General features: G+C 47.3%; 1 protein-coding gene and 1 long non-coding RNA gene across 6 annotated transcripts; one reads left to right on the forward strand and one right to left on the reverse strand.

Annotated features, from left to right (window-relative positions):
* Positions 1-27: 27 nt before the first annotated feature.
* Positions 28-20,533, reverse strand: slco4a1 (solute carrier organic anion transporter family, member 4A1). 4 transcript variants are annotated; one of them, XM_068328144.1, is made up of 13 exons: positions 20,518-20,533; positions 19,709-19,791; positions 8,488-9,364; positions 7,328-7,418; positions 6,435-6,556; positions 6,217-6,328; positions 5,173-5,327; positions 3,824-4,046; positions 3,227-3,386; positions 2,957-3,132; positions 2,477-2,545; positions 2,246-2,390; positions 28-1,990 (listed from the first exon to the last, which is right to left on the reverse strand). In XM_068328144.1, exons 3-13 carry the CDS (start codon positions 9,272-9,274, stop codon positions 1,820-1,822), a joined length of 2,211 nt encoding a protein of 736 aa, XP_068184245.1. In that variant the 5' UTR covers positions 9,275-9,364; positions 19,709-19,791; positions 20,518-20,533; the 3' UTR covers positions 28-1,819. The 4 variants fall into 4 exon arrangements, with proteins under 4 accessions (XP_068184245.1, XP_068184237.1, XP_068184220.1 ...); XM_068328136.1 differs by lacking the exons at positions 19,709-19,791; positions 20,518-20,533 and adding an exon at positions 13,670-13,780; XM_068328119.1 differs by lacking the exons at positions 19,709-19,791; positions 20,518-20,533 and adding an exon at positions 13,497-13,663.
* On the forward strand, positions 13,828-17,813 carry LOC137604209 (uncharacterized). 2 transcript variants are annotated; one of them, XR_011037392.1, is made up of 5 exons: positions 13,828-13,970; positions 15,215-15,364; positions 15,438-15,488; positions 17,015-17,103; positions 17,220-17,813. It is a non-coding gene; the product is annotated as an uncharacterized lncRNA (long non-coding RNA). The 2 variants fall into 2 exon arrangements; XR_011037393.1 differs by having other exon boundaries at positions 13,872-13,970; positions 15,212-15,364.
* Positions 20,534-23,056: the final 2,523 nt, after the last annotated feature.

Raw genomic sequence — 23,056 nt, forward strand, 5'->3', positions numbered from 1 at the left:
AGTTTTTTACCCCCACTTTTATCAAAAACCAGACAGGATCTCCCTTAGCTTCATGTTCCTGGAGGTGGGAGGAACCTGGAGAACCCGCGAAGAACGCACACGTACAACATCTTCACAACCATTGCAGATAGAAAGATGAAACAAAAAGGACATTACTCGGGCGGTAAAGGGGATGAAAGTGAGAAGATGACCTTGACCTTGAGAAAAGTAGTTCACGGTCAAATTTAAACTTTTGTACACTCAGGAACCGAATAGGAGCTAGGCCAGCGTAAGACCGTATATCAAAGCTATTGCTTTGATTTACCTATGCACTAGCTTTGATCTATGGTCTTACTCACTGGCCTTCTCCATATGTACCAGTCAGGTACTACCCTCAGGGTACCCTGACCTACCCTGAAAGTAGGTCAGGGTAAGTCGAGGGATGTTGCAGTCTCTGACTGCCTTGTTTTCTTCTGTGTTATTTACAAAAAAGGACTGGAGACACAAAAAGTAATCAGTTACACTTATAATTAGAAAACATGACATCTTTTAATTTTGGTCCGTAAAAAATTGCTTTCAGTAAAAAAACAAAAACGAGTTCATCTAAAAAAGGTGGGACAGATGGTGTTACAAAATTCACATGGAGATAAACAGACGAGTTGAGGTCAACGTAAATAACGAAACAACGCAGGATTACACTGGTTTCAACCAGCGGGGGGAGTCGTGGACAAAGCAATAGAAGCACGGACTGCAAAAAGAACGTCAAATACTGGTACCAATAAATTATGTGTATAAATAATGTTGATTTAAAAAATAAAGCTGTTTTTGCACATTTGTGTCCTAACACTCCTAATATTGACTTCTGGAACTTCCTCTGAGTGTAAACCAAACAGGAAGCTCGTCTAACTTCAACAATGCACAGAGTTGGAGCTAAAGTTCATGCTATTAAGACTTGGCTGGCGCTAGCATGCCATGACTAGCTAGCACGTTAGCTTGGTGGAGTAGTCGCTAGCTGGCCCTGAGAGTTGTCCCTTTGTCACTGCTGAGTCATGACACCGGTAGGACTCACTGCATTAACTCGTTCACATGTTTTGCTGTCCCCATAACTACAGGATTATGTCCACCGAGTTCACCGGGTTTTGTACTCAGTTTTATGCGAACAGAACCAGCTCACAACAAAAGTCATCTTAAGGCACTTTCCAGGTAAAGCAGGGAAAGACTAAAAACAAACATGAGCAGCACTTTGGTGACGGAGGCAAGGAAAACCTCCCTGAACAGGAAGAAACCTGGAGCAGAACCCAAGATCACAGTGGGTGGAGAAAGAGAGAGAGACAGAAGAACAACACAGTACAACAGCAGACAGAACGTGTTCCATGCTACTTAGAGGAAGCTAATGATTAAAGATCTGTATAAACGAAGAACTGAAACTACAGATGATGATGCTAGCAGTGATGCTGACAGCTGGGCTGATGATGTCAGGCTGTTGTTTTATGGTTGTATAACAGTGTGTTTGAATAAGGCGTGAAATGGACAGATCGTGGCTTTGTTGCCTTTACAGCGTTCGACTAGGAATTCTACCGTATGCAGAACGCAAAATAGAGACACCGAAACACCAGAGTCGAGTCCCACGTGGTGTCACTTCTACCACACACGGGCCTCCAATGTGTCAGTGAAGACGCCAGCGTGACATCATCAGCCTCACACTCAGACACAACCACAGAAACAGTCACAGTGAGATTGTCCTCTTTTGTGTCACTTTGTGTGCTTTGGTTTGGGGTGTGGTTATGGTTACGAGAGTCGGTGGGCGGCTCCACCCATACAGTCAGTGGCGGTGATGGCGTCATAGGCTGGCGTGTGGGTTGACAATGACGCCATCTACAGGCAGGTCTTTGATGGGCAGGTCACTCCCATCCCTGCCTCCATGGTCGGTGCTCTCGCAGCTGCTCTGAGGCGACTCGGGAGGAGGACGGTACGAGACGCTCGCTAGCCAGAGGAAGACCAACCCCATAACCTGAGGAAGAGGACGAACAACAGACGTCTGACAGTATGAGACGCTCACTAGCCAGAAGAAGACCAGCACCAATCTGGAACCGACCAATCCACCTGACGTGTATGTTTTTAGTAGTAGAAGTTTTAATAATAATAATAATAGATTGGCAGTAGTAGCACCTAGTTCCCTTAATGTTTGAATTCATTTCAGTGCCCTGTCGTCTTGTAGCAGATAAATGATGCGTGTCGAGTCGGGTCATAGATGATGAAGGTTCACCTTATAGATGACGCCCGCTGCCATGGTGTACCAGCTCATGGCTGAGTTCCGATAGAGGTAGCAGGAGCCTTGCTCACCACACTTATCCTGCCACAGAATGCAGGAGTTGTCGATCAGAGAGCCGAACGCTATGGGTCCTGGAATGCTACCTGATGGGAAAGATTGGACAGGACTATGACATCTGTGTGCAAGGAGTGAAGCTTCACAGGGTTAGCATCAGATAAAATGGACCTACCGATGGCTCGCACCAGAATCCACTGAATGCCCAGTGCGAAGGACTTCTGGCTGTCTGGGACACACCTGAACGACACACAGGGAGTGTATAGACGCCGTATAGAACACACACCGTTTCATTCATTTACAGCAACAGCAGGAGGATTTACATCAATGTTATTTGTTAATGTCATTCATATTTCAAGATTTACTTTTCAACAACAAAGCAATACAAAAAAAGCGACTCTTTGAGAAATGAAAGCTACAGTTCAAGCTTTTGGCCACTTGGTGGAGAAATTTACTAGCATTTGACTTCGGCATTAAAAAGTAAAATATACAACTTCATAGCCTGTGCTGTTATTTGTGCTCTTAAACAAAAAAAGAAGCACAAAATCCTAACCCTATATATTTGAAAAAAGACGGCATTCATTCTGGCTCTGCTGGCGTTCCACACAGGGTCCAACCTGCTGTGGGCCGTAGCAGCAACATGGAACTCACCTGAGAGTCACGGTTAGCGCTGGGATACTAGCAAGGAAGGTAAAACTGATGATGATGAAGAGGAAGGACAGCAGCACTGGAATATGTGGGCAGGAGGTGCTGCACTTCCCTGGCAGGGCGAAGCCCTCGCCCTCCGTTGACCCGTTGCCCCCCACACAGCGACACCCAGAGTACTCCTGAAGGAACACAGACAGCACACAGACCAGCCATGAGGTCACATGACAGGGCTGTTAGCTTGCAGGGACGACTCAGCCAGGAAATGAAGCGCACCTCTCTGCCTGAGTGTCTGCTGCCGTTAACGGAGCTGCAGCCGGCGTGGCACGGAGAGTAGTACATGACGCCGTTGGCGCCGCACACCGGCTCGTACGAGTCCCTGACGCAGTGACAGCCAGCGTTACAGCCCACCGTCAGGTTGACCTGCAAGGAGGAGCTGCAGACATGGGCGTGGCCACAGGAAGGGGGGCGGGGTAACAGACATGAGGGGAGGAGCCAGAGACAGGAGAAGAGGAGCCAGAGACAGGGGGAGGGGGCACAGACATGAGGGGAGGAGCAGCAGACAGGACGGGAGGAACCAGAGACATGAGGGGAGGAGCCAGAGACAGGGGGAGGAGTCAGAGACATGAGAGGGGGAAGAGCAGATAGGAGTGGAGAAGCCAGAGATATGAGGGGAGGGGCAGTAGATGTGAGGGGAGGAGTCACAGACATGAGGGGAGGAGCCAGGGACATAGTTAATTCTAATGAGGGCAACTATTATTAATGATCAGTGAATGAGAATAAAACTTTAAAACCTTAATTTCTGAATATCGTTGGTCAAACAGCTGAACTCCTCGGACAGACGCTGTAATGGAACCACTGAACAGTGCCCACCTGTTGTCCAGGTACCGGCCTGTCAGACCGGGCTGGTATGGCGCCGTGACCCCCGCCATGGGCACATCAGGGCACTGGATGAGGAAGACGAAGGTGGCGAGCAGACTGATGGATGTGCACATCATGCAGAACCGGATGATGCCTCGACAGCGCAGGTTGAACCTCTTCACGAGGTACCCGCCCAGGAAGGTGCCACCGCCCCCTGCAGGCACCACCATGTACCCTGAGTAGGGAGAGAAACCGCATCAGGGAGCACGCTCCTGACAATGAGGACTAGAACTAGTCTGGAAAAGAGTTCTAGATGTCTCTGATGGCCACCATCTCTGGAGTTATGGTAGTCCTCTCACTAATGAGGCTCTCAATGACACCCCTTTCTTTCTGAACTGTGACCTGTGGAAAGGTCCAAACAGCTGTTTGTCAGGACGCTGTTCTGTTACTCACATGTTTAATCGCAAATCTCTGCCTATCTTGGCCTCATCTGTTGTCAGGCTACCATGTCCTCACTTCATTCCGCTAGTCCATTCATGCTGCTGTTTGGATACCCTCCCCCTCTCCATCATGGCCGTCAAGATTCACCAAAGTTATCATTTTTATCAAACTCCTCAGTCTCAACTGAGCCATCAGCCACCAGCATCAGTGTCTGGACTGCCAAGGGAAATTGTGCTGGTGTGAGATGCCTTTCCAGTTACCCCATCGAGGCGTAATGTGTACCCCAATGAGGACCCAATGAGGACCCCAGTGAGGACCCCATTGAGGACTAATGATCACACGTCACCTGATTAATAACCATGTTTACTTCTATCACAAGTCAAGGCTGCTTAATAAACTAATAAATTAATAAACTAAACTAAAGTAAGACAAAAAACAAACCGTACTACACTAATCCCTCGTTTATTCGTGCTTTAAGATGCACGGCTTCACTATATTGGGGATTTTCAGTAGGTAGTCACGTGATACCGTACACGCATGCCATTGGCTGACAGGATCTGGAAATGCGCTGTGTTCTGAGACTCAAGGAATGCAGCGCATTTCCATGCATTAAAGAAACACTTAAAAGTGCGTTAAACAGTCTATAAGAGTGTGGGAAAAGACAATACAGATAGAAGGTGGTTTGATATTATTGTGGGGAGGGTTCATAAACAGTGAAATTACCGTAAATAATAAAATTAATAGTTTGTCGCTATATCGTGGAATTCCTGGTCCTGGAACACATTAACTATGAGTATTGAGGGATTCGAAGACCAAACAAGTCTATAATTAGAAACTGAAGTGCTGGCCATGCTGAGATTCTTTGAGCTGCATCTTTGGGTCTGACAGCCTGCTGGTGTGTCTCCACACCAGCGACTCACCAAACATGGTGGCAGCCTCCGAGGCGCTGAGACTGAACTGGGACTCCAGGAACTTTGGACCAAACGTGGCCATGCTGGCGATGAGGGTGGCCTCAGTGGCCCCAACCAGACACAGGAATATGAAGGTAGGGTTCTTAAGGAGGAGCAGCATTGATCTGAGGAAATGAAGAACAACAGTATGGAGCTTCTGTTAGAATGAAACCAAACCAATGAAAACAGTGTGGAGATAAACGCCATGAGGGAAGACAGCCATAAGCATCAACAGGGAACATGGCCCTTAAAGCTACCATCGTTCTACAGCTAGACCTCGGCTCACGTCGTCTGGAGTTACGTCGTCACTGACTCCATTATTGGGGGCGGAAGTGGCTCAGCGGTAGAGCAGACGTCTTAAGACCAGACATCGCCCAGACATCGGCGGTTGGAATCCCACTCGCGCCGGACATCGTCGGAGTGTGAGCTTACAGTGGGAGGTGTCAGCTCACCTCCAGGCCACTGCCGGGGCTGGAGCAGGGCGCCATCTCCCCCACAAGCTGCTCATTTGGGGCGCACCCAGAAGTCGTGACCCTTCACTCTGTCTCCATGTACTAACAATTGTTGTACTAACTGCATGCTTACAGGCCCCTGTTGTGTTTGCTCAGGGGCCTGTACACGACATTGTGTGGATGGTTTGACATGTACAGGATATGCATGTATGAGTGTAAAGATAATTTCCCCGTAGGGGGTCAATAAAGTTGACTTTCTTTCTTTCTTATACGTCGGTTTTCCCAAAAAAAAATAGGGAAAAATAAAAATCAAGGACTGGGAATGGTCATCTACAGTTTAGTCTGGAGACGTTGCATCTCCTGGAACTAGTTAACGACGTAAACTGAGGTTGACCCGTGTCTGTAACGACTTCCTGTCGGTGCGACTCCTTGGTGCGAACCGTCGTTCGGGTTACGGTTAGAAGTTCTGAGTTTTTTCCTGGATGTGACACGTTTTAACATTTCAGTGCATTCTGCACCTTTACGGACGTCATGATGCTTGTTGGCGGGGGAGTGGGGTTACCTCGGCATGTCCTTGAGCGACCTCCCAAACTGGGGGTCTGCGGCTGAGGCGTGGCTTCCATCCTTCAGCTGGTGGGCTTCAGACACTCGCTTGACCGCAAAGTCCTGGGAACCTGCAGATGCACAAGCAGAAGAGTTTAAACAGGATATGTGATGCTCTACCGCTTCTGAACTTCCTGTTTCATCAGAGTGAAGCTGCCCATGGGGGCGGAGCACTACCTGGTAGCTGCCGTGGGTAGCCCAGGATGGGGAACGCCACGAGTAGAGCTGCTGCCCCTCCTATCAGGAAGCCGATCCACCAGGCTCCCACCCACAAGGGGTTGTCGGGGGTCATCTCCGTCCTGTCCACACACACACACACACACACACACACACACACACACACACACACACACACACACACACACACACACACACACACACACACACACACACACACACAGGAGATGAATGACCCGACTAGAGCCAAGGTCTGAGTGTGAACGTCCTGTCCTACTCTACTACGTTAGAAATGTCAACCAGTTGAGACTGAAGGAGCACCTTTAAACTTTGGTTTTATAAAAGTGTAGTTTAGTGATGAACCATTATTTTAAATACTTGATAACAAAGCCAATAAAACAACTGAGGGCTGTTTGCAGCAAGTGTAGATGAAGAGCACACTTTTAGCAGCCAGGTGACTTCCTGTCCAGCCAGACAGTGCTGCTGAATGAGTTTTGAATTAACTCGAGCGAACACAGCTAACTGGCTAACCTCCTCCGATTATAGTGAGACCTCGGCTCACGTTTGGAATCACATCGGTTTTCAAAGAAAAAAAAAAACAAAACATGGAAAAGTAAAAATAAAGTTTACATCATTTACTATATTAAAAATAAAATGTAGTTGTTTGTCATCTTGTTTGTCATTCTGTCACGAGGTTCACCTACAAGCCAGAAGCCAGAACGGTCTAGTCTGTTATCTAGCTTAACTATCCAAATTATTAACTAAAGCAAAATGAGATGTTGATTCTTTCTGCTTCATTCTAAAACTGTGTTCTTTTGTAGCCTGTTCTAATCTGTTCTAATCTACTCTAATCTGCTCTCATCCAGTCTTCTCTCCCATCCAGTGGAACTCACGTCAGGTGAATGTCGGTGAAGATGGTGAGGGAGTATCCTCCAAACAGGTAGCCTGCTGCTGGACCCAAGATGGCCGCTGTGTAGAAGATCCCTGTGGAGAGACAGAAGGAGGTCAAACACGGAGCCAGAGCGTCTGCTTCCTATTTCCGTCCTCCAGCAGGGGGCTGGCCCATTGTTCTCCCGGCCCCCTGTGGCCCCTGTGGCCCCTGAGTCCTACACAAAGGCACCGGTAGGCCACAGCCGTGACCACGCCTTTGAGTGGGTTACGCTGCTCCTTGAGACGGGAACCAACAACAGGGTGCGAGACATCCAACCAGGACGAGAGTTCATAAGGTCTGTGTGCACCAATAAAATGTCTGCGTGGCAATTTCTGCAAAATAAATAGTAATTTAAATAAACGTCTGGGTGAATTAAACTCTGGCTCACAGCTAGTGCATAGGTAGATCAAAGTACTAGCTTTGATCTATGGTCTTACTCACACGGGCCTTCTCCCTCGTCTTTCTATCTTATCCAGGTCCTGAGTGTACAGAAGTTCAAATTTGACCTTGACCTAAATTTCTCAAGGTAAAGCTGTTCAAAATAAAGCACATTTAAATTTAAATTAAATTATTGATAAATGTAAAGTCAAACACAATCTTAAAGGATAATGATGTGATTCAGTCTTGACCAGCTGTAGCAAGACTAATCACTAGTGATCAATCACTGTCAGACTTATTGTTACCCAAGTAATAACACCAATAATAATAATGATAATAATAATAATAATAGTATATCATGGTGTGTTTTAGCTGTAGTTTGATAGCAGCACTCTATGGGACTCCTATAAAACCAGTTCCAGGAAGTTTAAGTCTGATAGAAACCAGTTCCAGGATCTCATACCTGCCACTGACTAACCCCAACACAACATCTCTGGAAGAACCTTGAGAGGTAAGTTCAATATTAAAGTGAGAAATGTAGAATCCACCAGCCCCGTTCACATGAACGCCTGATCCACTCACACACGTGTTCAAACACGGGGGTTGTGTTCACACGTTGAGATGCTACAGCGGCATCAAACCAACAACCTTCTGACCATACCCAGCACACCACACAGGAACACACCGCACAGACTTCTGGGACGTTCAGCTGTGGGACCAAACCGGCGCCGATCGATAACTCACCAATGTACACAGGCGAGTAGTCGGAGTTGACGTTTTCATCCAGGTAGGTGACCCCTAGTGTGTAGAGAGGGGTGGAGCCCATCCCGTGCAGGAACTGCCCCAGCATGAAGACGTAGCGGTAGCTAGACAGCCCCCCAGTCTCCTGGTCCTGGCAGGGGCTGGTACCATTGGCGGAGCACATTCCTGTTCCTTCGGGCATGTTGACCTGGTAGGGCGGCGCGGCGAGGTGAGGCAAGGCAAACACGAGAGAGCCCAGCCCCATGACCAGCACGCCCCACCCCAGCCAATGAGGCTTGTGTCCCCTCCCCCCCAGGTAACTGACGAAAACCAGGCAGACGCAGGCGGCGATGTCGTAGGAGCTGACGATCAGGCCGGCCTGGTAGCTTCGCAGGTTGAAGCGCCGCTCGATGGAGGTGACCACCGTGTTGATGAAGCCGTTGATGATCATCCCCTGCAGGAAGGAGGCCATGCACAGGAAGAACAGAACCCAGCGGGGGCTGTTGAAAACCTGCAGAGCCTTTGGCGTCACGGGCCCCCAGCCACAGCGCTGCTCCGGGTCGGTGGAGAGCACGGAGCCAGCAGGGGTCCCCTCATGGAGTCCTGTTTTTATCCTACATAAAGGCCCTGGGGGTGGGGAGGCAGGGCTTCTGGGCTCTAAGCTTCCCATGTATGAGTCCATGGGGCTGGGGGTGTACAGAGACGACCCACCAGTGGTAGGACAGTCCTGTAGGTCCAGCAGCTCCAGTTTGGAGCTGAAAGACACATCTGCATTAAAAGAGACTGACATCTCTGGAGGCTCGTGGTGGCGTTACCTCCTTAAGGTGGCGACACAGTGATGGGCTGTTGTGATTGGCTTATACTGATGGGGAATCACGTCCTGTGGAAGGTGCAGAGAGAGAATGGATCCGTTAATATGAACCAACCAGTCTGTCTGTCTGTTTATAAAATCAAATCCGACATGAAATGTAAATTACGGTATTTTCCTGACTTAAAGTCGCACCTGACTAAAAGTCGCAGAACCAGCCAAACCACAAAAAAAGTCAATAGTGCAACCTTTATTTATATAGCACTTAATCACATCAAGTGTGACCTTAAAAAAAACAACAACAGACCAATGACAGTTTTTTCTGAATCATTTCACAATGTAACTCGGTGAGTGACAGATGTCAGCCAATCATACGATACGGTTCCCCTACACTACGCAGCCAATCATGGCATAGACCTGTTCGCGGATGTGCCCCGCCCATATGCGCTGTGGCGGCGTGCAGAGAGAAAAGGCACCAAAAGAATTTGACCCCGAGCCAGTTACACTGGAGTTGATCAAAGCATTAGCTTTGATCTATGGTCTTACACTGGCTTTCTTATCCGGTTCCTGAGTGTACAAAAGTTGAAATTTGACCTTGACTTAGTTTTCTTAAGGTCAAGGTCATCATCTCATTTTAATCCCCTTTGTTGCCCAAGTAAGGTGCTTTTTGTTTCATCTTTCTATCTGCAACGGTTGCAAAGATATTTGGTGGACTAACGGACGGACGAACAGGTGGATGGACGAACAAACACACAGACACTGACAATTACAATACATCACGGCTTCCCGGGATGTAATTACCGAAGACACACCACATGATGACAACCACAGATGGTCTGTGGTGCTCCAACGGCCCTCCGGGGTTATGAGATAGGCTAGGCTAGGCTAGGCTATGCAAAAGAGAATTGACTGATAACAGACCAGTGGCGAGGTTCGGCTACAAAACGTTGAGTGATTCAGAGTTCAAGGTTCCTCTCACTGCTCTGGAAGACGTTTGGGGTGAGCGAACACGAGCAGAGATTCTTATACCAGCAAAGCAATTTGAGGACGTTTAACCTCGTAACGGACTCAGAGGTGCTCTGAGATACTGGACTGAAGAGTAAACGGAAACATCACAGTCCTTACTGTTTGGATAGGTTGGCGACTCTAGAGTGACTGGAGGAGACGTTTGCTGTCTCCTGGTTGTTCGGTGGAATGGATTGTGCTCACGTCAGGATGGCTATATGAACAACAAGGAAGGAGGTACGACTGATCTGTGGGCTTTGAACATCACCGTAAGGTCGAAGGTCATGAAAGCATCAAAGCAAAGTCGTTGATGAGAGTTAATCAGCCTCATCAAACCGTCTACATAGTGGTGACGCCCCCTAGTAAGCCACTAACTGACTCTAACCCCAGTGACGGTTTGATTTAAGCTCTCATGTTTAGCAGAGGGTTGCCTTAGCCTTAGTCGTAGCCGTAGCCTTAGCCTTAGTCATAGCCGTAGCCTTAGCCTTAGTCTTAGCCGTAGCCTTAGTCGTAGCCGTAGACTTAGCCTTAGCCTTAATCTTAGTGTAACCCTGTCACCATCGGCTCCTGAAATGTGCTACCCTTTATTTAACACTAAATAAAGAATTAAACCTATTCAAACTCAAATTTATACTCATATGGTGAAAGAGACATCTCAGTGTAAAGTATCGGTCTAGGGTAAATTATGATTCTCGCTTTGTTGAATGCATATCTAGAGGCTAACAGGCATACTTCTGGATTTTTACCCTTATAATAATATAAACTACACAAAACACCCTAAACAGGAGGCAAAAACACACAAAGACTGAATGTCAGTTTAGAAAATATATTAACAATATTTAAATACAAACACCAACCCTTAATTATTCTTAATTCTTGAGTGTAGTGTCTGAGTGTACTCTTGGTTTAAATTTGCTTTACCAAGCTTGCATTTTTGATCGTTGGTGCCCTTTAAAGTTGGAGCTCATACAGATATGGTGAAGACCATGTTGACTTGCAAACCGTTAATAGTCCAACTAAATAAAAGTACATCCACATGGTAGTCTGTCTCCTCACTTTCGTGTCTCCATGCTCTACGCCAGCGGTCCCCAACTTTTTTTGAGTTGATTTTCACGGACCGGCCTTCATTTGCTCAGTGATCGTTAATGATGCCAGGGCAGCTGGCATCATCAAACTTTACAGGTCAATACTGTTACACACAACTTTGAACAGTTTTAAAGTATTAAACCAGCAGTGAAATACATTCGTATTTGAACTGTAAATTATTAATATATTTTAACCTCTTATTTATCTGAATTTGAATGAAACCATGACAACTGAATAATAACCAAGCATTCTAAATGACAGGGGAAAATGTATACAGTACATATAACTAACATTAATCAGGTTATTACATTAGCCTTAGCCTTAGTCTTTGCCTTAGTTTTAGCCTTAGCCCTAGCCTATCACATCCTGGAGTATGCCTTCGGCTGAACAGACACATCCAACTCTGGCGTAGCGTCCGGAGTGTAGCCTGCCTCATACGCCCTGTCTGCTGGGATAGGTTCCAGAACCCCAGCGACCCGCAGCAGCAGAAGAAGCGGTATTGAGATGAATGAATGAATGAATGAATGAATGACCCAAACGCTGTTACTGTTATACAATTTAAACAGAAATTCTAATAAAAAAACTGTAATTGGATCTTTTACAGACAAATTATCACAAGTTACACCACACTTCACCCAAACCACACCTGTACCTCACCCAGACCGCACCTGTACCTCACCCAGACCGCACCTGTATCTCACACAGACCGCACCTGTACCTCACCCAGACCGCACCTTTACCTCACCCAGACTGCACCTGTACCTCACCCAGACCGCACCTGTACCTCACCCAGATTGCACCTGTACCTCAACCAGACCACACCTGTACCTCCCTCAGACCACACCTGTACCTCACACAGATCACACCTGTACCTCACACAGATCACACCTGTACCTCACACAGACCACAACTGTACATCACCCAGACCACACCTGTACCTCAACCAGACCACACCTGTATCTCACACAGACCGCACCTGTACCTCACACAGACCGCACCTGTACCTCCCTCAGACCACACCTGTACCTCACACAGATCACACCTGTACCTCACACAGATCACACCTGTACCTCACACAGATCACACCTGTAACCTCACACAGACCACACCTGTAACCTCACTCAGACCACACCTGTAACCTCACTCAGACTACACCTGTACCTCACACAGATCACACCTGTGCCTCACACAGATCACACCTGTAACCTCACTCAGATCACACCTGTGCCTCACACAGATCACACCTGTAACCTCACTCAGACTACACCTGTACCTCACACAGATCACACCTGTAACCTCACTCAGATCACACCTGTGCCTCACACAGATCACACCTGTAACCTCACCCAGACCACACCTGTACCTCACCCACACCAAAGCAGGACTCACCTGTGATACTGTTGTGGCCACAGACCTGATTTTGCCTCATTCTTAAGCTGCGTTGTTCATTGTTCATGAAGAAGAAAACCAACAGACACATGGCAGAGGCAGCTCTGCTTCAACAGTGATCAAATAGAAAAGTGTATGGCTGGTAAGCAGCAGGTTTAGAACCAATAACCTGAGGGCTTTAAAATACAAAGAAGCTCAACGGGGAAGTTACAAAAGACGCTTCAAAAGCAGAAACAGAGCAGAGAATTATTCAAGACTATTCTATGTGCTCATGATACAGGAAACCAAACGTGGGCCAGTGCTGGGAAAGACCTATGACCGAATCGCAAGAAATGGAAAGTGAAATGAGTGTGAAAGCTTCAAAATAAAATAAGAAACAACTACATTAAAACTCCCAACACAAATGAAAGTGTTTAACAGGAGATTCTGTGTCTGGGATTGATGTCCGGTAATGGAATAAAACAAGAACGGGACTGGACGTTTGGATCAGACGGGCCGGTCCAACGTCAAAAATAAGACAGAAGAAAGTTCAAGTGCATGAATACACACCGTAAAGGAAGAAAATAGACATGAAGACACACACACACACACACACACACACACACACACACACACACAAACACACTCCAGTGCCAGGATGAATAACATTACTATCAGCTCCACCGACCTCTTGTGTGTCTGCAGGCAGCAGGAAACGACAGCAGGTGAACATGAAGCCTCCTACCTTCAGAGAATCAGCAGGTCTGGTGACGTTCATGTGTTAAAGAGTCAAAGCGGAGTCTCAGGGGCCGAGTAGAGGACCTGAGCTGCTGTCAAAGCCTCTTTAAGCCCTGCTGAAGCAGCACACCTCCTCAGTGTGTGTGTGTGTGTGGGGGGGGGGTTCTTCACATAATCCACCTGTAGCAAACGCTCTCTGCAGCGTGGCTCCTCCCACTGGAGGTGATCTGTGGCTCCTACCATTGGAGGTGACCCCGTGGCTCCGCCTCAAACCACAGCATTGCCATGTGAGCTGAGGAAACGCTGCTGTCTGTTCAAACTGAGGAAAAAGGAAGTGCTTTTGAAAACAGTTGGCCAGGTTTCAGAAATACTCTCACATTCCAACTCACAGGTAGTGATCAGTTCAGGCTGTCAGAACTCAAGAAGAAAAACACATTTCTACGACCTTCACATGAAGAACTTACAAGAAGACCAAAGACAGGTCAGATCTGACGCCTCATGAACTAAAAACAGCATAACATACAACATTCTGTGCGATTATCTTACACTGTAAACTACAACAGCACCCAGCATGCTGGTGGCTCCTATAACATCACCATAGCAACACAGCAGCAGCACAAATGGATTGACTGACTAACCCGTATAAGGATTTTGTTTGTTACTTGGCACATAATGCATAACATACATCAAATGAATCCATGTTAATAAATGTGAGTCTGACTGATTTATTACATGATTTTAAAGTCTGTTTGGGTTCCTCATCGTCCAGATCCAACCAAAAAAGAGTCAACTGGGCCTGCTGGTTGAAGACCTAGTGTTAGGATTAGGGTTAGGGTAGAGTTAGGGTTAGAGTTAGGGTTGGGGTTAAGGTTAGGGTAAGGGTTAGAGTTAGGGTTCAGGTTAGGTTAAGTTAGGGTTAGAGTTAGAGTTAGAGTTAGAGTTAGAGTTAGAGTTAGAGTTAGAGTTAGGGTTGGGGTTAAGGTTAGGGTTAGGGTTAGGGTTAGCGTTAGGGTTCAGGTTAGCGTTAGGGTTCGGGTCGGGTTAGGGTTAGGGTTAGAGTAAGGGTTGGGTGAGGGGTAGGGGTTAGGGTTGGGTTAGGGTTAGGGTTAGCGTTAGGGTTTGGGTTAGTGTTAGCGTTAGGGTTAAGGTTAGGGTTAGGATTGGATTAGGGTTAGAGTTATGGTTAGGCTGTGGGTTGGGTTCGGGTTAGTGTTGGGGTTAGCATTAGGGTTATAGTTAGGGTTAGGGTTAGGATTAATGTTTGGGTTAGGGTTAGAGTTAGGGTTAGGGTTGGATTAGGGTTAGCGTTAGGGTTAGGGTTAAGGTTAGGGTTAGGGTTAGGGTGACGTGTAGGGGTTAGGGTTAGGGTTGGGTTAGGGTTAGCGTTAGGGTTCAGGTTATTAGGGTTAGGGTAGCATTAGGGTTAGGGTTGGGGTTAGGAGGATGGGATTAGGACATGACTAGGACTAGGACTGCCTCTTTGACTTTAACAATACACACATTGTTAAAACATCACACAGCTGTCTAGTTTCATGGAACTTATATAGTAATGAGTTTTCTTAAATTCCTCAGAAGTGACTTTATGGGAATCAAAAGCCTTCATTGCCTCCAGCTGCCTGCATTCACACCCTAACCCTAACCCTAATCCTAACACCATCGCAAACACCAAGAATGCTGCAGTGAATCAATAACCAGCTGGTTTACTTGTTTATTCACCATCAGCAGTGACCCGAAGTTAACGACTGTCTGCAGGACAGGATTCATCCAGCTTCAGACAAAACCACATGACAGGACGTGTGCAGAGCCCTGGACACCCCGGTCCCCATCCGACCAGCTTCATCCCAGCAGATCGTTCACAACCAGACACAGAACACAGTGAGTGAGGATAAAATAGACTTGATTTCTTCATTTAACGTGTAGTTGATGTTTTTTTTTGCTTCCACATCAGGTGATGATGAGGTGGGTGTCTGAGGCACACAGAGGGACTCTGGACAATGAGGTGAGGTCAACTCTCACTTTTCTGCCGCTCAGCTTCTGAATCCAACACGACTATACAGTGGGGAAAAAAGTTTTTAGTCAGCCAACAATTGTGCAAGTTCTCCCACTTAAAAAGAGGAGAGAGGTCTGTAATTGTCATCATAGGTATACCTCAACTATGAGAGACAGAATGAGAAAACAAAATCCAGAAAATCACATTGTCTGATTTTTGAAGAAATTATTTGCAAATTATGGTGGAAAATAAGTATTTGGTCAACAAAAAAAGTTCATCTCAATACTTTGTTATATACCCTTTGTTGGCAATGACAGTGGTCAAACGTTTTCTGTAAGTCTTCACAAGGTTTTCACACACTTGCTGGTATTTTGGCCCATTCCTCCATGCAGATCTCCTCTAGAGCAGTGATGTTTTGGGGCTGTCATTGGGCAACACAGACTTTCAACTCCCTCCAAAGATTTTCTATGGGGTTGAGATCTGGAGACTGGCTAGGCCACTCCAGGACCTTGAAATGCTTCTTACAAAGCCAATCCTTTGTGTTTGGGATCATTGTCATGCTGAAAGACCGAGCATACGTTTCATATTCATTGCCCTCGCTGATGGAAGGAGGTTTTCACTCAAAATCTCACGATACATGGCCCCATTCACTCTTTCCTTCACACCGATCTGTCGTCCTGGTCCCTTTGCAGAGTAACAGCCCCAAAGCATGACGTTTCCACCCCCATACTTCACAATCGGTATGGCGTTCTTGGGATGCAGTTCAGTATTGTTTGTCCTCCAAACATGAGAAGTTGTGTTACTACCAAAAAGTTCTGTTTTGGTTTCATCTGACCACAGGACATTCTCCCAGTCCTCTTCTGGATCATCCAAGTGCTCCCTAGCAAATTTCAGACGGGCCTGGACGTGTACCGCCTTCAGCAGGGGGACACGTCTGGCACTGCAGGATGTGAGTCCCTGGCGGCGTAGTGTGTTCCTGATAGGAGCCTTTGTTACTTTGGTCCCAGCTCTCTGCAGGTCATTCACTAGGTCCCCCTGTGTGGTTCTGGGACGTTTGCTCACCATTCTCGTAATTATTTTGACCCCACGGGTTGAGCTCTTGCGTGGAGCCCCAGATCGAGGGAGATTATCATTATGTCTTCCATTTTCTAATAATTGCTCCCACAGTTGATTTCTTCACACCAAGCTGCTTGCCTATTGCAGATTCAGTCTTCCCAGCCTGGTGCAGGTCTACAACTTTGTTTCTGGTGTCCTTTGACAGCTCTTTGGTCTTGGCCATAGTGGAGTTTGGAGTGTGACTGTTTGAGGTTGTGGACAGGTGTATTATATACTGCTAATGAGTTCAAACAGGTGCCATTAAAACAGGTAACCAGTGGAGGACAGAGGAGCCTCTGAAAGAAGTTACAGGTCTGTGAGAGCCAGAAATCTTGGTAGTTTGCAGGTGACCAAATACTTATTTTGCACCGTAATTTGCAAATAAGTTCTTTAAAAATCAGACAATGTTTCAATCTCACTTTTCATTTGTCTTTTCAAAGTGAGATCTGACAGAGGAACTGCAGTATTAGTCAGCAGCAGACCCCGGGCCCGGGCCCTTCATCTGCACAGAGGGACCCTGGACAATGAGGTGAGGTCAACGCCCGCACGTTTGTTTTTCTGCCGCTCAGCTTCTGAATCCAATCCAACTATAACTGAAAATGTTTCAATCAATCTCACTTCGCCTTTTCATTTCTGCTTTCAAAGTGAGATTTGCGTGAGGAGTGGGAGTATTAGTCAGCAGCGGGCCCCGCCCACACGCCGGACCCTTCATCTGCACAGCGGGCCCTGCTCTAGGACAGGGAGCCCGTCTTCCTCTGTGGTAAACAAACGCTTTTGAAGTCTGGAGGGAAAGTGTGTGTGTCGCTGTCACACGTCTGAGACCCGTCCGACTGGAACGCAGGACGCTGCAAGGAACGAGGAATCTAGAGTGTAACCGGGGCAACCAATTCGGAAAGCAACAGCGAGAACAATTGAATCTGCTTCTGATGTGGTTCCAGGAACTAGACTGCACCCGGAACTGATACCACATGAGGCCGATTGGGTTCCACAGGAAGCTGCTCGAGTTCTTAGAAATACTTTTGACATTCAGTTTCATAATGAAGAGTCCTTCATTCAGAAATCTGATGATCGCAAGTTTGAATACGGAGGGAATACAGTCGCCATGGCGAAGGGTAACACAACACCTTTAAAATGACATTATACGCTCCACTAATTAAAGCAAAGCAGGTGTAACATAGGTAGGAACAGGTAAAACCTGTTTGGACAGAGATGATCAGAAACAAATAAATCACTGTTGATTTTGGCTCCAGAAAACGATCTTCATTCAACTGTTTGAATCCAGAAACAGCCGCTCTTATCTGACCTCATCTGACCTCAACTGACCCTCATCTGACCCTCATCTGACCCTCATCTGACCCTCATTCCCACTCTGTCTGTCCGTGTAACAGTTTCCTTGTTTCTGCTCACATCATGTCGGGCAAATTCAAGAGATCTCTTAAAAAACCAGCAGGATAAAACATGAATGATGTGTTGCTGCTCCAGAACAAATGCATGAAGTCATGAAGTTCTTCTTTTTCTTCTTCTCCTTTCGGCTTTTCCCTTCAGGGGTCACCACAGAAAACCAGTGTCCTCCATCTAACCCTGTCTTCTGCATCCTCTTCTTTCACACCAACTACCTTCATGTCCTCTTTCACTACATCCATAAACCTCCTCTTTGGTCTTCCTCTAGACCTCCTGCCTGGCAGTTCAAAACTCAGCATCCTTCTACCAATATATTCACTATCTCTCCTCTGGACATGTGACAGGCTGACAGACGAGGTGAGACAGGAATCTCCATGGACTATGATGTTTGCAGATGACATTGTGATCTGCAGTGAGAGCAGGGAACAGGTGGAGGAGAAGCTAGAGAGGTGGAGGTTTGTCCTGGAAAGGAGAGGAATGAAGGTTAGCCGCAGTAAGACAGAGTACATGTGTGTGAATGAGAGGGGCCCAAGTGGAAGAGTGAGGTTACAGGGAGAAGAGATCAAGAAGGTGGAGGATTTGAAGTACTTAGGCTCAACAGTCCAGAGCAATGGAGAGTGTGGAAAAGAGTTGAAGAAGCGTGTCCAGGCAGGATGGAACGGGTGGAGGAAAGTGTCAGGTGTGATGTGTGATAGAAGAGTTTCAGCTAAAATGAAAGGAAAGGTGTACAAAACTGTGGTGAGACCAGCGATGTTGTTTGGTCTAGAGACAGTGTCACTGAAGAAAAGACAGGAGACAGCTGGAGGTAGCAGAGATGAAGATGCTGAGGTTCTCTCTGGGAGTGACCAGGAAGGATAGGATCAGGAATGAGTCCATCAGAGGGACAGCACATGTTAGAGGTTCTGGAGATAAAGTCATGAAGTAATGAGGTTAGTTCAATAAATGAGACCAAACACAACTACCACTCATCCACACATTATAAACTGTCTGAACTTTTCTTATAACCTGTAGTAACGTAGCTGCTGAGCGACTTAACACCACTGAGTAGCTCCACAGACAGGCTAACCATGAACAACGGTTAGCCTAGCGCCAGCTAGCAGGACTCTCACCTCCAGCCCAACATCACCTAACACCTGTCCACAACTCTGAACTCTGTTCCTACAATAACTGTCAAACTGCTAACGGCTGCTAAGCTAGAGCAGGTGAGCGTCACGCAGCACTAGTGTACGCTCAAACAGGAAGTGACACGTCATGGCTCAGGCCCATGTGACCTGGTGCAGAGCTGTGGACGTGGAGACCCTCTGTCTGGACGTCTGTCTGTGAACTGGGTCGGAAAACCTCCTCAAACTGAATTAAACAGCATCAGTTCTGCACAACGCTCATTGCCATGGCAACAGCTGTGTGCTCTCTATACACAAGAACCCATGTTCCACATCCCATACCACAACATGATGAGCACACGTGATGAAGTGTGTGTGCGTGCGTGTGTGTGTGTGTGTGTGTGTGTGTTTGTGACATGTTTGGTCTCAGGTGTGACTTCCGTCTCCATGGGTTTAAATTATGACCACTAAAGACATGTGAGGGCAACGAGGTCTACACACACACACACACACACACACACACACACACACACACACACACACACACACACACACACACACACACACACACACACACACACACACACACACACACACACACAGACACACAGATTAACAGACTGCAGTCTTTACCTGTCAGGATTATAATCCAGATTGGGTCTTTTCCTTGACTGTTGCTGATCTGCCTCAACTTCTCTCCTCTCTCTCATCACGCACTGAGTGAATGACAGGAAGGAAAACATGAGGTTTATATTCAAGACCGGAAAAAAAAACCGGTATTAACTGGTTACAATTATTTTATGTTTCGATTTTGTTCCAGATCGTTAAAAATAAAATTATATTTTCGGTTTCGTTTTCGTTCAAAATAAGAAAAGTTTCTGGTTTTTTCAGTTTCGTTCCATGAACTGTTTCAAAGCCCCGTGGTGGAAACACACACGTCTGTCTACCTGAACGTCAAATGGACACACACACACACACACACACACACACACACACACACACACACACACACACACACACACACACAAGTGTGTTTTGCTGTGCCCTAACCCAGAGGTCTGCAGGGAATCCCCAGGATGCTGTGTCCCACGGGATGTGTGTGTGTGTGTGTGTGTGTGTGTGTGTGTGTGTGTGTGTGTGTGTGTGTGTGTGTGTGTGTGTGTGTGTGTGTGTGTGTGTGTGTGTGTGTAGGTGTGTAGGTGTGTGTGTGTGACAGGAAACACGGCGCACAGGCGCGAGCTGCGGATGACTGGCGGGAACCTCCGCGGTGGTTTTTGCGGTCATGTTTTCCACGCGGGAGACGCGGTGCGCGTGACACCACCGGATCGATCAGGTAAAAAACAAACGAGTCTTTGTTGATCAGCAAACACCTGGTGTGGCAGTCACGTGCAGCGGCGCGTGGGTGATGAGGAGCCCACATGCGACACGCGGGGAGACGGTACCTGAGGTCCTGATGCTGAGCCGCGGAGCGCGTCCTCCGGACCCACGCCATCCGACTGAGGCTCACCTTCAGTTCGTCGCCATTGGTGCGATGCTTCTCGTACAGCGATGACGTCACTCTTGTCTCGAGAGGGAAAGCCTCAAACGTGCAACAGAGAGAAGAGCAGTTGGATAGCGCGCTTCTTTAGAGCGCCAGGGGGCGCTGTGGCCCCAATGTGGAGGGGGCTACAGGAAGACTCTCCAGAATAAAGGAGAGAAATTTATTGATTTATTTATTCCGGGGTGTTTTTTTTTTCTTTCCACCCATTTATTACAGCAGACTTTTGCTTTCATCAGTTTTGGAACATCAACAACAACATCCGAAAACCCAGAACCCCAGTAAGGATAGAAAAATAAAAACCACAAGAACCCACAAATAGTACAATAACCCACTCTGTTGTGTGGACAAAGTTCAGGTGAAGGAGGTCATTTTAGGGTCACCCTCCCCCCACACCCCAGAGGACACAGGTCCCAGGCCATAGCCCCATTCCCCACTGCACCTCTGGACTAGTACTGCACCTCTGGACTACCCTGTGTCTCAGTTCTATGTTACGTTATTCTCATGTTGATTTTGTCACCAGCTTATTAAACGTCACTGACTCTTAATCAGATTTGATGATCAGCTGATTAAGGTGGAGGGTGGGTGATTCAGGATGTGGTCTCCTGAAGTCCACCGAAGGTCCAGCTCCACCTTGCTGTCCTCCAGTAAGGTTCCTCCGGTAGGGTCCTCCTCAGAGGTCAGAGGAGAATGGCTTGACGGGTTCCAACTGATAGAAAGACAACAAGAACTCAAGTAGCCACTAGGTACAACCGAGGTCTGCTGCAGAGCGTCTATGAACACGTGAAGCCTTGAGGTAGATGTTCTACAGCAGCAGAAGACCACATTGGTACCACTCCTGTCAGCTGAGACTAGCTGAGGCTACAGTTCACACAGAATCATAGGCTAACCCTAACCCTCTAACCCTAACCCTAACCCTAACCCTGTAACCCTAACCCTGTAACCCTAACCCCTAACCCTAACCATAATCCTGTAACCCTAACCCTCTAGCCCTAACCCTAACCCTGTAACCCTAACCCCTAACCCTGTAACCTTAACCTTGTAACCCTAACCCCTAACCCTGTAACCCTAACCTTGTAACCCTAACCCCTAACCCTGTAACCCTTACACTAACTCCAACCCTTTAACCTTAACCCCAACCCTAATCCTGTAACCCTAACCCTAACCCTGTAACCCTAACCCTAACCATGTAACCCTAACCCCTAACCCTGTAACCCTAACCTTGTAACCCTAACCCCTAACCCTAACCCTGTAACCGTATCCCTAACCCTGTGACGCTTACCTTAACCCTGTAACCTTAACCCCTAACCCTGTAACCCTAATCCTGTAACTCTCACTCTAACCCTAATCCTGTAATTCTCACCATAACCCTAACCCTAACCCTGTGACCCTAAACCTGTAACCTTTACCCTAACCCTGTGACCCTAATCCTAATCCTGACACTAACCCTAACCCTGAGCAGGAACCTGAGGCTACATTCACACAGAATCACCAGAGTCAGACAATAGAGGACTGGAAACACGTTGGTCTGGTGAGTCTAGATTTCTGCTGTGACATTCAGATGGTCGGGTCAGAATCATGACAGCATGGATCTATCCTGGTACCAACTGCTTAGGCTGCTGGGGGTGTGGTGGTGTGGGGGGAGTTTTCTTGGCACACTTTGGGTCTCTGAGCACCAACTGAGCGTTGTTGCTATCCCACAGCCTACCTGAGTGCTGGTGCTGACCACATCCATCCCTTCATATCCACAGTGAACCATCTCCTGAGGGCCACGTCCAGCAGGATAACACCACGTCATGAAGCTCCAGTCATCTCAGACGGGTTTCTACAACATGAACTCCAACGGCCTCCAGTCTCTGGATGTCAGTGCAACAGAGAACCTTCTGATGTGGTGGAACCTGGTTGAATCTGATCCACCAAGGATGAAGGAGTTCTGAAGGCAAAAGGGGAAATTGAGACGCAAGCCATTCCATTGGGGGGAAGTGGGGGAACAGCTTGGTACCAGGTGAAGGAGACTCGACCCCGTGTCCTCAGTTAAACCAGGTAGAGACTGGGTTTTTGGCCAGGCAGTGTAGAAGACAGCACGGGGTCCTGATCGGGAGTCTGTCACCATGGATACCAACTGCCAGTCTTTAATTGCTGAATCAAAGAAGGAGGATATTTACATCCACAGGGGGGTGGGAGGGGTGGGCGCTGGCATTGTCTGACTCAAGCCATCACTCTTCTGTTTCCATTTGATTTCCCGCCATAGGCTCCGCCCACGAGACACCCTACACGTGACTAAAACCCAAAAGACTCAAGAAAAAAAAAACTTTCTTTACACAAACAGTAATAACCAATAACCCTGTACAAACGGTGTACAATGAGCATTGAACAATCACCACAATCATGTGCAAGAACAAGACTTACATTCACACAATCTGTAGGTGATCCAGACATTCAAC

This window comes from Antennarius striatus, chromosome 2 (genome assembly GCF_040054535.1).
Source record: "Antennarius striatus isolate MH-2024 chromosome 2, ASM4005453v1, whole genome shotgun sequence".
Lineage (NCBI taxonomy): Eukaryota > Metazoa > Chordata > Actinopteri > Lophiiformes > Antennariidae > Antennarius > Antennarius striatus.

Excerpts from the sequence above, each read along its gene's own strand:
- slco4a1 (XM_068328144.1), bottom strand. The coding sequence starts at position 9,274 with ATGTCAGTCTCTTTTAATGCAGATGTGTCTTTCAGCTCCAAACTGGAG. Across the intron at positions 6,329-6,434 it reads CTACCCACGGCAGCTACCAG|GTTCCCAGGACTTTGCGGTC; the intron begins GTAGTGCTCCGC and ends GTGCATCTGCAG. Across the intron at positions 2,546-2,956 it reads GCGCTAACCGTGACTCTCAG|GTGTGTCCCAGACAGCCAGA; the intron begins GTGAGTTCCATG and ends TGTGTCGTTCAG.